Genomic DNA, 20958 nt, shown 5'->3' with positions numbered 1-20958 from the left:
CGGCCCCCTTCTAGATCTCTGGATCAGCAGCGAGATCCCCCCCCCTTCTGAGTCTCACTCCGGTCACATCCGATTTCCGCGCACTCGCTGAAATCTCAAAGTTAATGGCAGTGATGTTTGGAAGTTGGTCTCTGTTAAAGGCTGAGTGATCAGTGTGGGGCTGTGTCCTAACTCTTGGCACTGTTAATCTGTAAGAAGCCACAGAGAGGCCTGATGAATGTGTCTGAGAGACACCTAGATATTACAGTGGGTGGGGTGCAGAGAGAGAGAGAGAGAGAGACAGAGAGAGAGACACACACACACAGAGAGAGATTGAGTGAGAGAGTATGCGCCATATGGAGAGAGAGGCAGATAAAGGGCAAGAGAGTGGTAGAGAGGCCTCAGCAATTTATGTCCACACCACCTGATGTGATTAAAACACTCATAGTCTTCCAAGCCAAAACCTCAGTTCAGTTTATCTGAACAAGATCTCTCAGTGTGCTCCAGGGACTCCTAGACTGTTGAGAGTTAACGCCAACCACAAAGAGACATGCCGCTAGGCCTATATGCTGCTAAACCCATGTCGCTTCTACAAGCCGTCTGCATGGCTGATCACTACATTGTTGCCTTGCATTGGAATGTTAGTGGGCTAATTTTCTGCATTTGTTGTGATATACCTAATAATGGGAGATTGTATGAGTCTGAATGGATGCATTTGATCATGGTTCTATTCATATCAATAGAGAGGGTTGTTACAGCACGCCTGGTCTCTGCTAACCTGTGACCATGGTACCTGAGAATGTCAGCCAACAAAAGAATGCAGTGCTTTAACTAAAGCCCTTGTAAGAAAAACACACACACACACACACACACGCACTCTCTCTCTCTTTCTCACCCACTCTCTCCCTTACTCTCTCCCTGTTTCTCAGTTCCTGTGTAGGAAAGGAACCAGGCCACAATTTCCATCAGACAAATTAACTATTTTCCTTCCGACAGAATTCTGCTGGAAGTGTACTGTATACAAGCCACTAAATGTCAAAGCCATCTTCAGCACTGACTGAATAGGCATCTTCCCCAACAGCATTTAAAAACTTCTCCCACAATCTTTGTACTCTGGTGTGAACAACACATTAAAACAGTACCCGTAAAATGTGCAGTACCAGTACATTAACCTCATCACCCCAAGTTATCCTGTAAGATTTATGTTCTTCTCAGAAGTCACACCCAAACCAGATTTACAGCATGTGTAAAACAGAAACTGTCTGAGAGGTTAGGTAAAGTTACAGAGATCAGGCCAGACAGTCAAATCGATTTCCTAGAATTTCGGAGTTTAAAAGCCTGCACATGCCTACAGTACAAGTAGTACCAAAAGCAGAATACAGTGGCAAGAAGTTATAGCCCTGAACTTTGATACTTTGTGCCTGTAATTCTCAATATGAGAAAGTTATAATACTTTACAGGGTTGACCTGTTAATGTCATTGTGTTGATTTAGCATACTGTAAATGTGGTCCATCACTCATTATATGACTCAATAAAATGTCATTAAGTGTATATGGGTCTTTAAAATGATCATGACATCTAAAAGCCTATCCCTGGATCCCTGGCATGGCTTCAACGCACCGCGGTAGAGGTCTTTAGCTCAGCACCATCGCAGGGTACCATTTACCATATTAACAGTCACTGGCGCTATCTGAGGACGGATGCCTGAAGCTGGCTGGAGTGTGGGGGCTCATGTGAAATGTCACAGGATCGTAGTCTGATGATGTAGAAGAAAAACTGGATGCAGAACTCCCAGTTCTACCCTCAGGATACGACTAGATCTGCACGCTTCCGCTGGCACGCTAGCCCGCGTAAGTTCAACCAGACTAGCATCTGTCGTATTCTGCTTTTTCTCTTCACATCTGGTAATCCTAGTTACATGAGCCTACACAAACACCAGGCGGGGCAGGGCAGGAATCACAGGGGGTCCGTCCCCCCCCCCCGTCCCCCTCCCGTCCCCCCCCCAGGTAATGACTGACCTCTACGGCTGCAACTGAAACAAAAGGATGAGGAGCTGAGAAATTGTAAATCATTTGACGGATTTTTCCGTGACATTCATGCGAAAACCCCGGCTGCTAATCGTTTCCGCATACCAAATAACTGCCGAAATGTTTCTTACATGAATAACGCAGTGGCCGTCCTGTTCCCTGAGCTCAGAGATCTGCTCCGGAGCAGGAGCCAGCACTCCGGAGCAGGAGCCTGCACTCCGGAGCAGGAGCCGGCACTCCGGAGCACTCCGGAGCAGGAGCCGGCACTCCGGAGCACTCCGGAGCAGGCACTCCGGAGCAGGAGCCTGCATTCCGGAGCACTCCGGAGCAGGAGCCTGCACTCCGGAGCACTCCGGAGCAGGAGCCGGCACTCCGGAGCAGGAGCCGGCACTCCGGAGCAGGAGCCGGCACTCCGGAGCAGGAGCCGGCACTCCGGAGCAGGAGCCGGCACTCCGGAGCAGGAGCCGGCACTCCGGAGCAGGAGCCGGCACCCCAGGGAGGCCACCACATGAGAACTACGTGCCAAAACAATAAACTGAAACTCTTCTCATTCTCTTCTCGTTTTCCTAGCCCAGCCATTGGAAAACCCTTATCTTACATCTTCCACTGAGCCTGTGTGTGCTGAAAGTTGATGTGTTTGGCAGATAACAGGGTGCAGGGAACCATGGCACAGACTGCGGAGTACACACTCGACCACGGAGCGGTGCTGGCATATTATTTCCGGACCCCGTGACATTTTACTTTGGAACACAAAGCAGAGGTCAACCGACAATCACTAAATAGACAACCGTTTCACCATCCATGACACAAATCACACAACACTGCAGATAGACTACCTCAATCTCAATGTAAGGGGATACGGTGTTACTGATAGCAATGGTATTAGGCCAGTTATATAACCAGTATGAGCATTGTTCCAAACCCTCTTCAGCTCTCTCCTGTCCAGTCCAGGGGCTGCTTGAAGCAACAGCAGCAATGTCCCTTCGCAGCAGGGGTAAGCTTGGGCATGTGACTGGATCAGTCTAGTACTGTGGGAAATAAGACCATTTTGCAATGAAGCCTGAGAGAGGGGGCCAGGGCCCCTGACCAAGTGAGAACACAAATAGACTCACCACCCCGGCCTTATTTACTGAAGCCTGCATACAGACATAGCTGCCGTTAACATGGGCTTAGCTTCTCTGACTTCGTTGAAAGGAATAACCATGTGTGAATTGACTGGTTGAGACTCTTTTTCGAAATCTATGAGAAACAAAAATATATCCACCAAGTCTGGCACAATATATGGAGTTTTAATACAACACTGTGTGGTATTATCTGCAATGCAGGACATTCCCATCCAGATACGTTCACTTTAAATGGCGGGCAGGTCACGGAGACAAGTGAGGAGTACACGCTACTGACTGGAAATCACAATCGAACAATTTGAGAGGACACATCTTTTTAACAAGCAACCTACTCACAAGACACCTCACATTTTAGTACAGTTATTTTTGTTTCAATGGATCTATTGGTGTAGAATTATATGGTTACAAGTATGTCTAATCGTGCGGCCAGGCTACAAAGAGAGATGGTTAAGTTATCTGGCCTACGTTACCTGTCCGATAAGTTATCAATGAAAGCTTTACCACACTGACTCACAATCAACCATCACGAGAGAAACGCTGTCAGCCCAACTATGAAAACAAAAAGGTCTTCTCGTACAGGCTATACGTCTCTAGCTAATACATTAAGAATTGCTACTGTGATGTACAGTAGACCTTTACAAAAGTTAGCTGACGTGGGCTATAGCCTTTTCTAGCAAACGAACACACTACAGTAGTAGTGACTTAATTGTATGTGGCAAAGCGTCGCCAGTCACTGGCTATACTGGCTAGCAAGCTAGCCTAAATTAAACATGATAGCTCGACTATTTAACAGAACACCTACCCCTTGCTTAAGTTGTTGACTAGTCTTATTAGCACCAAATAACCATGTACGAGTTGGCACTGTTGTGGATACGCCTTGACATCTACCTTTTATGTGTCAATGTTGCATTGTCCAGTCAAGATAGCTTGCAATTACAACTGACCACAGAGGCTGACAAATACCTTGCCTTAGCTAGGCTAGCTGCGTGCCCATTTAGCTCGCTGTTTAGCTAGTTATCCAGCTGTAGGTTTAGCCCTGTTAGCTAGCTAGCTAGCTAGGCTAGCTAACGCGTTATGCCTTTGCTAGCAGTGAATCGGCTGGAAGATTCGGCGAATATTAGATTGCTAGGTAGCCAGCTAGCCAGCCTAGATTATATGCACTTCTGATGCCGTTGTCAAGCTACTGCACAATGTTGTTTATGATGTTGACAGTTGTTAGTCAAGTGGCAATCAGGCTTCTCACACAAATCACGGTCATCTGCTTTTTGACAGGCAGCAGCATGCAACGACTTGCCTCGACTCATATAGCGAGACTACTACCTTCGTCTCGGCACTGTCACGAGTCCAAAAAATCCTTTCACCTATATTAATAAATTAAGAAACATAATTTTGCTAAGTCCCTCTCACCATTCTCTTCACCGTTGAGATTCAGGAAGAGCTTCGCCGTGGCTTTTATCCATCTATCGGCGGTGTTCTCGGTGTGCCTTGAAAGGAATGCCCAGTTGACGTTGGAGAAATTTGCCTCGGCTGCAGCTCCAGCGGAAGGTTGCTTTTTCATAATTGTGCGACTCTGAACTGACTGGGTATGACGAACCAGCTGAGTCAGCCAGCACACAACCACATGATAGGGCGGAGCGAAAAAGCTTACGGCCGAAAAGCGTCAAATATTGATACTTTTGCATCAATATGATAGCCCATTAGTTTTAAACAATGTCACTTGCCAACTTTGAAATTAGATTTCCATGGTAGCCTACATTTTACAAGAAATGTCTTCCTATTAATATGGATTTTGCTTTTACTGATTTGGTGTCAATAGGGAGCTAAGACATGTTATGGTAATATCAGCTTTCAAATAGACAAACACACGCTCAGCTGACAGTTTTAATTTAAGGCAAAAAAGGCAATCAAGTAGATAATTGTGTTCAAAATCATATAAGTACAAAAAATACCGCATAACAAGTTATCAAAAGCATATCTTTCATTCGTATTTTTCTGATTTCAACGCCCTAACCCCAAATAACTGTCAAGATTAGTACTAAAGTGCTGTTTATCTATAGGTTGTACCCATCACCAAGGTAATATAAAAGCATTATTGTGTCCTCAAACTTTCAACCATACAGAAAGTAAACGTTTTAACATGTTATTTTCCAAGTAAAAGCAAGCCTTCCAAACTAAGTATCGGAATTAGGATCAACTGACAACCAAGCATGCTTACTTATCATCTCCCCCATTATATTCACACACTGATGTATAAATGTTTCCTGATCCATTAATTAACATTTCCCTTACATTGATGTCAGCCGATGCTCAATTTCAATGACAAAAATAACTCCAGTGGTTGGTTTCTTGTTTATCAGCTGCAGTCAACATTTCCGTTCTCCTGTGGAATAGTCAGTTGCTCCCTCTAGAAGACAATAAAAAGAGAAAATGATACATCAGTTCGACAATCGTAGATGGATTTAAAGCACATGAATTGCACACATTTACAAGCGTGACATGTTTGCTGCAACAGCCTGACTAAATTATGGCAAAGACCCGGTATATGAAGAGCCCAATGCGATCTCCCTCACACCGCCAACAAACAAATGCATGCATATGCTAAACAAACATCTTGCACAGCAACCCCTCTGTCTGATGAGGGAAAAGAAAATCCCATTAAAAGGGGTTATCATCGGGTTTACTCTGGGTTAGGAGAGATGGATGACTGGTGAAAAAAACTGCGCAACACACAATGCTGGAAGCAGACAACGATGAATGCCCAAGCTGACAAACACTGACTGCGGAAAGAAACGAAAGAGGTTCATGGAGAACACTGAGTAACACTTCTAAACAAGGTCAGGCCATGAACATGTCAAGCCCTGAGCTTAGCTGTCCAAAGTAATTGGAATCGGAGAGAAAAGATCTGTGGTTCGTCTGGCAAAGAAACATTTAAAGACCTCTTATGACATCTAGTGGTCAATTGAGACGTTATCAATAGGCTTTGTCAGAGGGAGCCTGTTGAATTTTTCTAAAAGCAATTTGGTTAGGGTTGAGATATACTTTTAAGATGAAAGTTAGACATTTATTGAAAGTCACAAAAGCTACGCTGTTAATGAAAGAAAATGATCAACTGAAAGCTGTGTCAAAGGAAAACGTCCTTCTGCAGAGGACATGATGAGGGGTGCAGGGCCGTGTGGAGGTGGCTAGCCATGTCAGGCTCAGGAAAAAGAGCACACCTGTCAGTAAGGGCTCCCTGGAAGAGTCCAACACCTGATGGAGATAAAGTCAAGTCACCATTTCATCACATACTGTGTTGTCTTCACATGCTATACCCCCCCCAAAGGCTTACACCTTGTCACTTTTGTAGAACGTTCTTTCCAATTTATTGGGACTGTCTAATTGAAGTGACTGAATGCTCTGACAGACTTCAAGGACATCTTGTTTACTGTCCGTGGCTGCTGCTGAGGGCCATGCAAAGAGGGAGTACTATCACACCGACGTTCACAGGTGTTACAGACACGGCACAGACAGATGGGAAGACATAGTTTCTCAAATGTAGCTTCATTTCATTACATCTTTCGTTGGAATTCCAAATGCATTTGAACCCTATCCTTCAGTTGTCAATCAGTGAATAAAAGGTGAATATGGAAATATGGTGATTTCAAGAAAACTAACAGCGACTACTCAGAGACAGACACTTTTACACATATATTATATAAGTCTAAATACATTATTGAAAAAACTGCAGAAAACCACACCAAAGCTAATAATGAAAACGTTTGCAAATCATTTTCTCCACTGACTGAAAATGTATTTAAGCACAATGTCTGACCCTGTCCCCAGCCCCTTTACCTCATAAGTGGTCCCAGACCAGAAATGTCTGAACTCTCCCCTCCGCCACGCCAGCAGAGCAGAGGACGCCAGGGTGAAAGGCACCAGGTACAGCAGAGCGGGCTGGCCCATCTTGGTCGTCAGCATCACTGCAAATGTCACCACCATGCCACAGAGGTAGGCTTCAAGGGGTGAGGGTGGGAGAAAAAAGATGATAGAAGGAGAGGGACAGAAAAAAAAACAGGAGAGAAACCAAGTCAGGAGATTATAATTTAGACTATGAAATGCCAAAAGGCCTATGTTTCGTAGTGTGGCTACTTCAGCAATAATATGTATGGCTGTTATCTCTTACCAACGCAGCAGGAGACGTAGTAGATCTTCTTAGGGCTATTGGTCCACACGTCAAACCTGCTGCAATAGGCCACGAGTAGACCTGCCGGACCAAAGGGCACAAAGAACATTTGCGCACTGTGGATACAAAATCCCTTTACCCATGACGAGGTAAATATGAGGTTTTGTCTGACCTGGAACAATGATGTCTCCGTAGCCCAGGATAGAGAACTGCATCCCACACATGTTCTGAGCCCAGGACGAGATCCGTGGCACGCGCATGACCACTGGAAGCTGAGGATGGTTGAGGAAACAGTGAACAAACGGTAAACTTACAAAGAGTCATTGAACAAGGATGTCTTCAAATATAATCTGGACAAAAAAGAGCAAAATTAAGCCATGGACATTGTTATTGCCAAGAGACACAGTGCACACAAGACCGATTGATTAAAATCCAATTAAGATCTTACCATATAAATAGATGTCAATCAAGGAATTTAAATGAGCAATTACAGTAGCATTTGATTAAATACACGAATGCTAGCCTTGTGACTGGTGGTGTGTGAAATAAGTTTAGCTTCCTTAGGCTAGTCATGTGAGCGCCCCTACGGGTAATTCCCTTACTCTCTTAAATGGCTTCCTTTCCTTAATCCTACATCTCTACCTCAGACTACTGAGTGTATTAAATATGGAGAAACAGAAATCCTGTATATATATATGATGTACATTAGCAGCCGTTAATATACAGGAAATTACATAGGGACAGAGCCAACAAAACGATCTCCCTCCCCCCCACCTAACCCAAAGTGAAGCCCAATATGGAGGGTGGATGGGTGGGCAGATGGATCTTACTTTCTCAGAGGAAGTGTTGGGATCAGCAGGGACCTCCACAATGTTACTCTGTGTCAATAACAGACCCACGCCCCCCCACCACACACACACACAGTCAGTAAGAAATCAACAGCAATGCTCCACAGCAGTCAGACCAGCCTGATTGTTAATAAAGCAAGCACACCTCAGCATTAATGCATGCATCCAAACAGACAGACAGAACGACTAAGTGGTTACCTTCTCCCCAGCTGCGTCTGGGCCAAGGGCTACTTGGACCATGATGCTCTCTCCATTCTGTACAGAGGGAAATACTCATGCTTTGAACATCTACTTGAACACAATTTATTTTAAGCAACAAAGTACAGTACTTCAAAGTGTGAGGCATATGCAGCATGATTGGATTGTGACGTACCGGAGTGAAGAAAGGTGTAATGAAGACAAAGAACACATCATAGACCAGTAGGAGGCCCAGCAGAATCACACAGATCTGAGGAAAAATACAATAACATTCCGGTGGGAGACATGTCTTTAGCAGGATTGTTTTTCTACCCAGGGAGAGTCCAGGATCACTGGTGACAGTACCTTGAAGTTCGACAAAGTAATGGTCTTCATGAAGTTCAAACAGAATACGATGCCCAGGAGATCTTGCAGGATCCAAATCCATCTGAAAGGATTTAGAAATATTCATAATCAGACTTGGAAACCACAACAGAAGCATAAATCAACATTTTACAAAATCCCTGCAAAATAGAGAAAATATGAAGTTGAACACACAATACACAGTATGTTATTCCAATGTTGCTTTGACCCAAAGATGCAATGAACTTGTAATACAATATCAAGCAAGTTCTGCACCTGTGGGTGGAGAGGGAAGTGCAACAATAGGCAGAACAACAGTCACTAATATCCACTATGCTTTGAAAATGGAAATATTTCTATTTCAGCTGTCGGTAAAGTCTTGCTATATAAACATTCTTAGTTTTGACTTTAAAAGTCTGGACCAATGATAATAGTTTGACTGTATGAATACACATACCCACTACAATTGTTCACAATGTGTGGGCACTACATTTCTCCATTTCATAAACCTTGACAAGTAGTCTTTGACTAGTCTAGTAGCCTAGACATAGTCAATGAGGCGGTCAGTAATACAGAAGTGGCAGTCTGAACTGACAGCAGTACCTGCCCCTGCTGATGACACTCATGTTTATGAAAAGGCTCCAGACAGTTTTGCCCATGGCCACTTCCTGTTGTACCGCCCTAAACATTCCCCAGGACAAGACAGAAGTGTTTGTGTTGGTGCAGACAGTACCTGTCCTCATTCCTGTACACGCCCCAGACCACTGCTACAGTGATGCACACGGCTGCCAGGACCAGAGACCTCAGAGACAGACTTTGACCCTTGACTGAGAAACTAAATGAAAACAAAACACACACAAAGGGGAGTTAAAAGTTACAAGGGAGGGCCCGGGAGGGGGGTGGCAGACAAGAGAAGAAGAAGAAGAGAGGAAAAGATGACCACAGAGAGGCCAGCTGAAGTCTGTTCCAGTGTAACTACCACAGAGACACACAAGTTAAAGGTCAAAACCCAAAACAAAGTGTGATTCACTTTAAAAAAGTATTACTCACTAGAAATTCCAGCCGTAGCAGAAGTGTTGTTTGCAAGGGAAGCAGACGTATGGAACAGAGGAAATGCTGAGGTTTTGTGGTCGAGACGTCAGAGCAGAACATACCTCAGAGTGCCACATCCTATTCTGTCCATCACGGCATCAAGACAGCTGAACAGGGCGGTGGCAGAGGCCAGGCAGAATATGGCGATGATGAGGTACACTGCAAAACAAGCACGGCACAAAGACGTCACAGCAACTCATCTGGATGGGGTTTTTGTGGAGCGCTTCAAAGAAAGCAGCATTTGGACCGGTACTCACCAAGCCACTTGTAGAAGAAGTACATGAGAACAAGCATCACACACATCAGAGCCACGAAAATGACCACTTTGACAGGAGAGTACAGACTCAGGTCTCCACTGTCGGCCTTGTCCTCGTCTCCGCCACCGAGGGAAGGACCTCGACTCACTCGTTCTCTGTCGAGAACAGTTGTGAGCACACACAACTTTTTGAGATTCCGACGTGTAAATATACCTTGCACAGAAGTCATGCACTGATGGTGTTTGTGTTTGTGTATAGGTCATATATGTCATTTAAGGTTACCTTTCTTATAAAACAGGTCTATAGCTTACTCTTTCATACACAAACTAAATGGCCTTTTGTTATAAATCACCCCCCCCCCCCCCCCCCCAAAGCTGTAAACCTAGGGGAAACACTGACTGATGACAACTGGAAATAAGTTGTTCAATTATATTTACAAGGATGTGGGGGTGGGGTATGTTTATATTGTATACTGTATTATTTTTCGTATCTAACTGGTTACTCAATAAATACTCATTTGGCCTATACACACAAGACTGTGTCAAACAGGAAGAATGGTTGTGTCATGTGGTCATGTGACTGGATGATGTGTTTCACCTCTCAGAAGCTCCACTCCAATAACCTCCCATGGCGACTGTGAAAACACCAATTGCCAGCATCACTATGATACTGGCATCAAATATGGCAGCCTGTGGGGCATACATCTTCACCTGCATCCTATCACCAAACACCTGAGGACACACAGGCATGATGCACTCAGCGGACAGTGAAAAAACAACTGCAGCAATCAAGAACCATTGAAACGTGCTGCATCTACATCAGGAACAGGTGGGATGGGGAAGCTGACCTTGTGTGCATCCAGGTAGTCCCTGTATCTCATGAGCGCCACGGGAATATGGATCCTCTCGTACTCTGAATCATTGGAAGCTGGGGGATACTGAAATACAAGACAGTGGTCGTTGTGTTGGACCAAACTATTTGATGGGCCTATTCTAAACTAGGCAACACTGGGTACAAAAGTAAAATATTCAAACTGTTGAAACACAGCACATAGTAATAGTGAATAGAACAGTAGTTCTGTTCCAAAGACATGCTTATTATTGTATTCTTGGTACCCATATTTTTCCTACCATATTTTCAGTGCTGGCAATGAGCAGACCAGCAGCTCCTAAGTCCTGGGCAATCAGAGCTTTCTGGGTGAAGACACACTCCCCTCTCATCACCACCAGCACCTTGCCCTTCATCTCTGCTGGACTGAGCCCTGCATCACTGCACAGCAGGCTGGATGTCAGATTCACCAGGGGGTACTGCATCTGATGGTGATAAAGATAGTAACAGTGTGCTCACCTCAGCACCAGACAATCATATATTTTATATAATCTTAAATCTTTACAGAAGGGAAAGTTCATCCACCTCAACAAAGAGCTAGATCTTGACCCCAAACTGTGAAAGTTAAATGCTTTATAGCAGGTGGACTTACAGCAGAGCTGAGATCCACTGACAAATTACTCCAGGTGGAATTGTAAACAAGGCAGTATTCTTTATGTGTAGATCCATCTGAAACGTGCAAAACTGCCTCCTGGCAGTGTATCTGGGGGGGGGGGGGGAATACTATATGATAAATAAAAGCGAAGTGTGCATATAACATGAAGTCACCAGTTAATCAAAAGTTTTTTTTCATCAGATTTTTTAAAACTGTTCTGTTATTTAGACACACTACTACAGACTATAGCCTACATATGCAGTTGTTATCGCTGACGAACATTGACCTAACAACAGCTGACGACTACACTACGAAATATTTCAGGTACTTAACCCAGCTGAGCAAGCAAGTCTCGCTTGCTAATGATCTTTATCGGACTAGCTAGCTAGAAAACAATAGCTAACATTTATGAAACAACCTAAGAATAAACCCATAGACTAACTGCATGGTCACACAATTCTTCTTAACGATGGATGAATTAACGAGGTAGCAACTAGCTACTGGTGGGTTAGGATAGCTCGGCTAACTAGCTAGTAGCCTAACCTAATTACATCTTTCTTGCCTGTCATTACAAGCAACGCTGGCTAACTGGTCGGCTACAGTACAGTATGTTTACTTACCTCCAGAGCCAAGAAAATGATGGAAAAAAGAGTGACCACAACAGTGTTGGCCATACTGGCAATGTCCGGTATTTACACACCTATTAATATATCGTCAACCTCATATTTGCCACGCCACAAATGTAAAAATTCTTGAGTTACGCTCGCCGACTCATTGTATCAAAGGGAAAGTATTTCAACCAAGCTACTCTATGTACTTCCTGTTACATGTCTCATGACTCACTTTGGCCACACGTTGAACACATTAAATTCAGTTAGCACTGTAAAATAACAGTAGGCTACTTCATTTAATTTTTGATAACTAATTAAACTAAGTAATCCAACTAATTAAAAGGCTAATAATTAAGATTTTGTCCACTTTAACCATGAATAGGTGAAGATGAGTGTCAAATTAACTCTACATTCTGACGACAGATTTTAACTACAGCAACACAAATCAAAAACAGATAAACATCTATAAAAATTAAACTTAAAAACGTTGTTCATTAAGTATTTTATTAAGATTCTAACAAAGAAAAAACCGTATAAAAATACATATTGAAATCAATGTAAATGTATGCTTCAGGAGTGTAAAAGAATCAATGGTCCAGTGTGCCCTACACGTTTCAAGTTCATTTAGAAAACAGCATTCTTTACTTAAAAATAGTCTCCTGAATCAGAGTTGATTTTAGAACGAAACTTAGAACATTGACTTGTTGCCTAAATACTTTAAATCATTTTAAGAGCCTTTGAGATTTGGGTAAGAACCAGATATTTCTATACTATGACTCATATCTTGAGATCTCCAGTGTGGCCCAGCCACACAGTCATATTTCCATAAATCACATAATAAATACAGGCATCCACAAGGTCTAAAAACAGCAAACACGCCTGAACATTTTTCATCATACGCACAAGCATTCAATGACTAAGAAATTGATCTACCAACCCATCCCAATCTACTCTTGCAGTGCATCAGCATGGCAGACAATGAATAGCAGTGCTTTAATAACAATTAAATTATATACAATTTCCTGGAAGAGCAGTGGGATCATACTTAGGTCCTGTGTCCGTTTCAGGTGAAACTGCTTTATAAAACGCCTCTTCAAATTGACATCAGTAGTTGGATTTCCAAATTGTTCTGTGTGGAAAGAGATCATATTGTGTTCAGTCTCATCATTACCTTTACAATGTTCTTTTTAGCTGCGACTAGCAGCTCTATAGCTCGCTGTCGGTCGGTTTACATAAATTCCAAGGGTGTAGGTGGTCGTAGATATTACAAATTTGCACCTGTTTATTTAGGTAATACTTATAAAATGTCAAAATAAAAATCTTACCTTGTTATAATTGAGCGCCTTCAGAACCCCCATGGCCATAGCCACCCTTAGATTTCATCTGGGCCTGAACAGTATCCACCTTCAAACAGTTGCAGACACATCCAATCAAAATTATGAAATCTCAACAGGGGGATTTTTAATTTATTTATCTGTATGCATTTATTATCAATCAAGTCAGTCAGTCTGCATATTCCTAAGAAGATGATTAAGAAGCACATACCGATGACACTCCCAACCCCATCTCCCCTGAGCCTACATGTGTGGTGTGAACAAAGTTTGTCGGCTCCCCAATCATGGAGCGATCTATTCGTCGCCTTCTCTTCTGAAAGACAAAAAAAAAAAATATACAAATCACTGGGCTTTAGTGACTGCATACTGTCTGTAAATACGGATAAATGGACGCCTTTTTTGTTTGTCTGAAAAGGGGTCTTACTGGCTGTGGTTGCTCTGCGATGCAGCAGCTGAAACAGACCCAGAACTCAGTCATGCTGAGGCAGACGCAGAGGCCCCACGGCAGCTTCCTCCCTCAGCTCAGTCCTCTCTCTGTCTTCCTGTTCACCACGTCAGGGATGCCACAAACATACGTCGGAAGACGATTACAGACATGCAGCTACCACAGATCTTTTTGTTACAAAACCTGGTGTGATTGTCATCCAGGGCTTGGACCACCAAAACCTGTGGACATATCAAGAGGTATTTGGATAACAATTCAACAAAGGCCTGTTGATGATTATAGGAATATTGTCAAATAATAAACTTTATTATTACAGGGCGGCTCAAGGCCCCCCCTCCTCAAAAAACAAATAAACAAACAATACATACAAACAATTAATTACATAGAAATATACAAGGAAAGAAGGGCTAAAAAAAGGCACTCATGCCAGCGTTCCCAGATCTTAGATGTGTACTTGACAGAGCTGAAAATATTGTTTTAACAGCCCACATCAGTTCATGACTATCAAGTCAACACTTCATAGTCTATAGTTACCTTTTGTGTGTTATGCAACAGCTTGTGTGATCTAAATTAATTCATTTTAAAACTGCTTCTAATTAGTAGGATGTCTGTAGGCGGTTCTCCAGTGAGAGATGTGGTAAAAGACATCTGACTGACCTACTTAAAGAAGAAAACCACTTCTCACAAGCATCAAGACACTGCTCTCCAACCAACAGAAATAGACCTAATACTGTATGAAGATTCGTTTTACCCTATTCTAGAAGAGCAAGTTGTGTCACAAGTATTTGTGGCAAGGATAGCCACAAATGTATTACTTAACATGATTTTTCTATCATAATAAAATAGTATTTAGTTTAACATGGGACAAATGATGTGATCAAAATGATTAATAACCTAACGAGGATTAATACTATTCATCTAAGAATAATACAGCAGGCGTGTTTTCGGTCATTAAGTATCATGTATGGTTGTTTAATGTTTACTATTTATTGTACAAGGCAGGGCTGAGCCAGGCGTTAACAACTTACGGCTTTCTTATGAATCCATAAAGTTACCATAAATTAAAATTCCGATTCCGTCTAATCAAGTATAGAACACATATATTTCTATTTGCATCATTGTAATCAGTAAATTCAAGGCCCCAGACGATGTCAGAAGCAGGAAGGAGGCAAGCTACTTGTGGTTTTACACTGACAGCTAGCTAGCTTGCAATCTAGCCAACAACAACGATTAAATAACCAAACCATAAAATTACTTACAAAGAAAATAAATATCGACTTTAAGTTGAAGTAAAATAGTTTTCTACTGTTTATATGTGAAACCCAGTCTACGAGTGTTTGATATCCTAAAAGACCTACCTGGTGGCTAATTTCCCCGAATCTGCGAGAGAAAGCACTTCCTGCTTTTTGGCGCAATGATTGCTGGGATATAGTGTACATACAGTGTACATAAGCAGGGTGTGGGGAGTGGTAGTGGTCAGTAGGTCTCGTTAAAAATACTCTCGTTAATATTAACTATTGATGTTTATATTTATAACCATTACAGAGAACCATTACATATAGATTTCGAATGGTGTAAACGATAATGCAAACAATCTATTGCTAATTTTTGGTTGAGTGCTCAATTTAACACTCGTGTTTTGGGGCCCTGACCACCCATGTTTGTGATCACAAAGATAAGGTGTCTGCAGATTCTAAACTGTCAATTTGATGATCACCCCAAGGACTCCTCAGTGCTGGACTGGATTTTAATTGAGTCTACATGTGAATGATTTTACATAATCCCTCATGACTAATCTGACAACGGATCTATAGTCATTTTAAGACTACTTTTACTGAGTTGATCAAATGGATTTCCCTTTAGGAACCATTTCTATGTCACTTTCACTTTACTTGTACGTCTTCACAGCTGCCAGCAGGTGGCAGACCAACTACCTAAATCAGCACAGTGAAACTGAACAAAATGTACAATCCTTTGAATTTTTGTCTTAGATTTGTGCAATCTGGATTCAGTGTCTTGTTAAAAGGATTAATCCCAAACCAACCTTTTCTGTAATAGTTATACAACATTGTACATATACTGTATAAACATTACAATAACCAACCGGCATTCATTCATTTACATATAGTTTAAGTAATTTGAACATTGGAAATATCAATATTTTGTCGTCCATACGTTTTCAGTGGATGATTGGTCAGCAGATACTCACTTATTGTGTTTGCATGTATTGGTAGCAACAAACAGATGGCTAAGTCGGAATAAATACACTAAAAATGTTGAGTTAAACTGATAGATACAAATCTGATCATTCAAAAAAGTATGAATAGAAAAAACGGGAACATATGTCTTTCTGGTTTGGTAGTAGGCAAATTACTTGTCTAAGAGGGATATCTTAGACGGACACTGCATTCCAAACCTGTGCACAGCCCCAAGTTATCTAGCATTTTCATGTCACAACTATCACAGTGGTAATACAAATGGCAACTGAATCAGCTTCACATGCATTGGAAGCTTGACCAAGTACCGTTCTAATGACATACTGAATGTGTTCCCCTTTGACAACCAGCCGTCAGCAATTCACACCACCACTTACTGTATGCTGTATACGGTGGTGAGCATTGCATACCATCGCACACCATTTACAAGTGAGAAATTTGCTGTTTGCTGTGTGCTCTTGCCACCAAAGAGGTGTAGTCTTTGGTGACTTTGTTCTTACTGTTGTGAAGTTCATGTGAATACATGTTTTCTACAAACCATTTCATGTTCTGAGTGTAGAAAGTGTTCAGCACCATAGTTCACAGGCTTCACAGAAGTAAAATTATTTTAAACATGATAGTTATCATTTATAATCTGAAAACACAGGACAAGCATCAAAGGGAAAATGACTGTAAGAGACAGAATTTAAATAAATTTGTTTTAACGATGAGGTGAACACTCATGCATGGAATACATAGGATTGGATCCCAAATTTGGTAACCTACCTTCCATAGGCTACTTAAGGTTGTGAGGATGTATAAACCCCACTTGAAAGTGATTTGGTGTAACTCCAGACAACTCTATTTGGAAGGGCTGTTTCTAAGTATGACCGGTTATGAGTATGTAGCGTTGTAGGTCTATAGGCTGGACAGGGACGTGATGACAAAAAAGACAGACAAACCTTTGATGCACATGCATTCAAAAGCAATATTAGGTTACAACCATAGCTTACAAAACACGCAATTTGCATTGAGATTTATAAATTATATGAAGAGTAATAATTGTGGCATACACAATGTGTTTTTACATTAAAAGCAAAACAAAGACAGGTATGGTCTACATTTGACATCTGCTTGGTACTGTACGCATTGTCCGAAGAAATGCTTGGAAAAGAACGCAATGCACGCAATTAACATACTGGTGGTACTCCTGTTACACAAACTGATAACTCCACCATTCCAGTTAATGTGATTGTGAAAGCAGTGGTCAGTGAAACTATATTGACAAGTTAAGATAATAGCATGTGCTGAATTTTGAACAAGCCAGAGGAAGAGAACAAACAACAAAACGCACTTTGTCATAAAATATTTTTTTCATATGATGAAGTAGGAGGTAAATGCGTGGGCTGGTCGATTTAGCGCTCTCTGATTGGCCGTCTGGATTGGTTTCCGCTAGACTGAAGTGTTTATATAGCCAATCACCTTGTAGCAGGGAGTATGTGTAGAACTGAGCCTTGCCGTCCGGTTCTCTCTTGGTGGAAGACTGCATCCGAGTGACATCGCACAACTTTCACCCAATTCTGCAATGGAGGAATCAAGTAGTTGACGTTTCCTGTAACCTTCTCTTTTTAAGCTTTCTTCCGTCTGATCACTGAGTTCTTAAGTGAGCTGACCGGTCCTGGTTTCACGACGTTTCTTGCGAATTTCCGAATTTTCACAGTCCAAACATGAAGTACATTATTGGCATCGGCGGGTGAGTGTAATGAATGGTTAGAGGAGAAAATGTTCGCCCTAGGCCTCGGCCTGGCACGTGGAAGGCGCGTTATACGTGCCTTCAGATATGTCATCTCGTCAGCATAACCGGGCATTCATTTTCAAGATTCATTCATTTTAGTCAATATTTAAACAATGTGTTCGTTTTGTTATGATTTAGCTGTGTACATTGCTTTAGTTTAAACAATGTTGCAATATTTGCCGAAAGACAACCAGTGACAGTAATGCGGAAGCGTCCAGGATGTTTTCTTTTAACTTTACATTAGTGTCTTTGTCATAAGAGCTACAGTACAAGGACAGCGTGTTTACTGTACGGCGGTTTACCGCCGTGTTTTTCTCTTATGGTCCGTCTTTGTGTCTCAGGGTAACCAATGGAGGGAAGACCACCCTCACGAATAAACTGATCAAGAACTTGCCCAATTGCTGTGTTGTACATCAGGATGACTTCTTCAAGGTGAGTTTCATTGTTGCTTTTTTTTTTTTTTACCTATGAGATAAACACCCTAGAAATGTCCAAAGATTACATTAACCTTAGTTTTGATACAGGTAGAATATCATTTGTTGGGTCACCGACAGAATGATTGTTTTCCACATAGACTGAAGTTAGATTGCTAGTCTGTGGAGTGGAGAAAGCGAGGGGAGCCAAGCCATATCAGAGACTTCCTAAGGGCAGTTTGTAGAATGTACCTGGGTACATCTCATCCATGTATGTTTCAGCCCCAAGATCAGATTGAAGTTGGTGAAGATGGCTTTAAGCAGTATGATGGTAAGCCCGAGTCTTTATGGAAGGGTTCAATGTGTCAACTGTTAACAAGTCTGTGTGTTTGTGTTTAACATGGGCGCCTTATTTAATGCAATCTGCATGCTTCTTAACTAAGACGCCTGATGTCGTTTTTCTCTCAAAAGTTTCTCACCTGTTTCTCTGTTTATGTGCATCTTCCTCTTTGGCATCTCTCCCTTATAGTCATCGCTGCTTTGGACATGGACGCCATGATGAGCACAATCTACGCCTGGCTGGAGAACCCTGGAAAGTTTGAGAGGTCGCATGGAGTCAACAACACCCTGGATACCGAGATTATTCCAGAGTCCGAGCTTAAGGATGAGGAAACTCACATCCTTATTGTGGAGGGCTTTCTGCTCTACACCTATGGGTAAGGACTCTTGGTATTCACTGTTTGTTAAGTGATGTGTCATTGTTTTTCTCCCTTGCTGAGCGTGTTTCAGACAGACTGCTTTTTTTTAAATCCTCTTCCAGACCTTTGATCGACGTACTGAACCAACGTTATTTTATTTCCATTCCATACGAAGAATGCAAAAAGAGGAGGTGGTGAGTGCGGAATTTTTATGATATATATTTTTTTCCCCATCCGTATATTAATACTCTCACACTGCATCTTCCAGCGGCTATCTTCATAGCTGAGTGTTTCTCTGTCATCTGGCAGCTCAAGGAACTACGCAGTGCCAGACCCCCCGGGTCTGTTCGATGGCCACGTCTGGCCCATGTACGTCAAACATAAGAATATCATGGAAGAGTCTGGAGTTGATGTCTGTAAGTGATTTTACAATGACCTTCCCTAAGTGTGTGGTTGTTCTTTTGCATTTTATGATTGGTTTTACAACAAAGTGTAGTTTATGTGGCTATGTTGAAGTACAGTATACACCTTTTTAATGTTAATCTGACAGTTGAGTTGTGTGTGTGTGTGCGTACTTCTTTACAGTGCAACTAGATGGAACTAAGTCCAAGGAACAACTGTACAACTTCGTCTATGGAGACGTCCTGAACGGCATCCAGATGTGTCTCTAATAAACAAAGGTGTGTTTCTTAAAAAGAAAAGTGTCACTCCCTTGTGTCTGACCAGTTGCGTAGTTGTAAGGACGTCTTGGCTTAAATGATTGATTGTTGATACCTCAAGGACTCCTGTATCATTGAACTTGTGCTGAGGGAGGATGCTAATAGGAAGTTGTGTGTTGCAGGTCAACTGATCGGCTTGAAACAAGAGCGTACATCATGCCAGCTGGATAAAGACCGCCTCGCCTTAACAGTTTCTACCTGGCAGCTTTTTTAAATTGACTGCTAAGACTTTTGTAGTATAAATTATTCCTCACCTGACAGCATTGTATGCTGGCATGATTTTATATCCAACATATTTATTGCTTTGTTACCAGCAAACACTCAAGAGTTGACAAAAGTTTTGAAGGTGGTTGCAGCTAGTTGCACACATCAATAAATGCTCTTCCTGCCAAACATTCTCTCCTGTGATCAATGTTGATTTTTGCTTTTCAGTTCAGTTGTTCAAATGAAATGTAAAACTACAAGTTGAGGTTTGCCATGCTAACTTTAAAAAAAGTGTCTTGACTTTGTTTTCTTGTCGTGAGACTTAGTTTCCACTTCCATCCCACCCATCCACTGACACTTTGGGTATGTGTGTAGGCGTGTAGCAGAGACACTGTATTGTCGTATTCTGCCAGACCAAGGCTAACCTCTAATTATTGTTTTCCTTCTTGTCACTTTTTTACTTTGACCATGCTGGAGAGAGGCGAGTCACCACTAATACGTTACTGGGTTTCCGTAGCAACACTATCTATCCTTCAAGTGACAGTTGGTATTGGTGATAGTAGTGTCAATGACAGACTCAACCCTGTGACCTGGTGACTGCCTGGGAAATTAGTGTTAACTGGATCATGAGTTGCATAACTAATGCATTCAAAGCCATAAATAAGAAGTGCAAAGATATCACCAGACTTTAGAATGCATGGTATATTAGAGTAACTGAATACCGCTAGGAAAGGACTGAATGTCATCTTTTTATTAATTAGCTCTCCTAAACTAATGATTGTTTCCCATACATATTCCCATTTTATAAATGAAGACTAATCACTGAGTGACCAAGTGCCCTGTCTGTTCAGATACTTTATATCTGCTGCCCCAGTCAGCAGGGTCAGACAACTTGTGTCCTCTCACGGAGCAGCATGATGTTGTCTTACCAGTTACCAGTCATGATGTAACCTGACTGCTGGAATCTGCTTCCAGTTCAGGTCGTGTGCAGCCACGCAGCAGTGGATATCATCTGCTCCCTGAGTTAGCTC

The 20958-nt window shown here is 42.1% G+C and overlaps 4 protein-coding genes across 10 annotated transcripts in view; 1 reads left to right on the top strand and 3 right to left on the bottom strand.

The window, feature by feature from the left end:
* The window catches only part of trpm7 (transient receptor potential cation channel, subfamily M, member 7), a 28384-nt gene extending 23670 nt beyond the window's left edge, over positions 1–4714 (bottom strand). For 2 of the 3 annotated variants that reach the window (XM_084681800.1, XM_084681802.1), the window contains exon 1: positions 4539–4712. In XM_084681800.1, the coding sequence (XP_084537926.1) occupies positions 4539–4541 (3 nt within the window). In that variant the 5' untranslated portion in view covers positions 4542–4712. Of the gene's footprint in view, positions 1–4538 lie in introns of all 3 variants that reach the window. The other variant, XM_084681803.1, reaches the window with a different exon arrangement.
* A 284-nt stretch (positions 4715–4998) lies between these two features.
* On the bottom strand, positions 4999–12337 carry sppl2a (signal peptide peptidase like 2A). Of its 3 annotated transcripts, XM_084682516.1 has the most exons (17): positions 12134–12335; positions 11511–11621; positions 11161–11343; positions 10878–10967; positions 10628–10761; positions 10031–10185; positions 9836–9932; positions 9415–9516; positions 8685–8766; positions 8515–8589; positions 8340–8396; positions 8124–8171; positions 7466–7565; positions 7294–7374; positions 6963–7123; positions 6347–6380; positions 4999–5535 (listed from the first exon to the last, which is right to left on the bottom strand). In XM_084682516.1, exons 1-17 carry the CDS (start codon positions 12185–12187, stop codon positions 5495–5497), a joined length of 1605 nt encoding a protein of 534 aa, XP_084538642.1. In that variant the 5' UTR covers positions 12188–12335; the 3' UTR covers positions 4999–5494. The 3 variants fall into 3 exon arrangements, with proteins under 3 accessions (XP_084538642.1, XP_084538643.1, XP_084538644.1); XM_084682517.1 differs by lacking the exon at positions 6347–6380 and having other exon boundaries at positions 12134–12337; XM_084682518.1 differs by lacking the exon at positions 8124–8171 and having other exon boundaries at positions 12134–12336.
* A 274-nt stretch (positions 12338–12611) lies between these two features.
* On the bottom strand, positions 12612–15336 carry LOC146246635 (CDC42 small effector protein 2-like). 3 transcript variants are annotated; one of them, XM_084682519.1, is made up of 5 exons: positions 15262–15336; positions 13883–14124; positions 13670–13771; positions 13450–13528; positions 12612–13253 (listed from the first exon to the last, which is right to left on the bottom strand). In XM_084682519.1, exons 2-4 carry the CDS (start codon positions 13934–13936, stop codon positions 13454–13456), a joined length of 231 nt encoding a protein of 76 aa, XP_084538645.1. In that variant the 5' UTR covers positions 13937–14124; positions 15262–15336; the 3' UTR covers positions 12612–13253; positions 13450–13453. The 3 variants fall into 3 exon arrangements, with proteins under 3 accessions (XP_084538645.1, XP_084538648.1, XP_084538647.1); XM_084682522.1 differs by having other exon boundaries at positions 13883–14000; positions 15262–15313; XM_084682521.1 differs by lacking the exon at positions 15262–15336 and having other exon boundaries at positions 13883–15237.
* A 2288-nt stretch (positions 15337–17624) lies between these two features.
* On the top strand, positions 17625–20116 carry mibp2 (muscle-specific beta 1 integrin binding protein 2). Its single transcript, XM_084682452.1, has 8 exons — positions 17625–17851; positions 18235–18325; positions 18589–18637; positions 18836–19022; positions 19127–19198; positions 19314–19420; positions 19590–19684; positions 19846–20116. Exons 1-7 carry the CDS (start codon positions 17826–17828, stop codon positions 19673–19675), a joined length of 618 nt encoding a protein of 205 aa, XP_084538578.1. The 5' UTR covers positions 17625–17825; the 3' UTR covers positions 19676–19684; positions 19846–20116.
* The last annotated feature ends 842 nt before the right edge of the window (positions 20117–20958 follow it).

Source organism: Hypomesus nipponensis, chromosome 19 (genome assembly GCF_054491055.1).
Source record: "Hypomesus nipponensis isolate SF chromosome 19, ASM5449105v1, whole genome shotgun sequence".
NCBI classification, from domain to species: domain Eukaryota; kingdom Metazoa; phylum Chordata; class Actinopteri; order Osmeriformes; family Osmeridae; genus Hypomesus; species Hypomesus nipponensis.
This window is presented reverse-complemented; position numbering and strand designations above follow the sequence as displayed.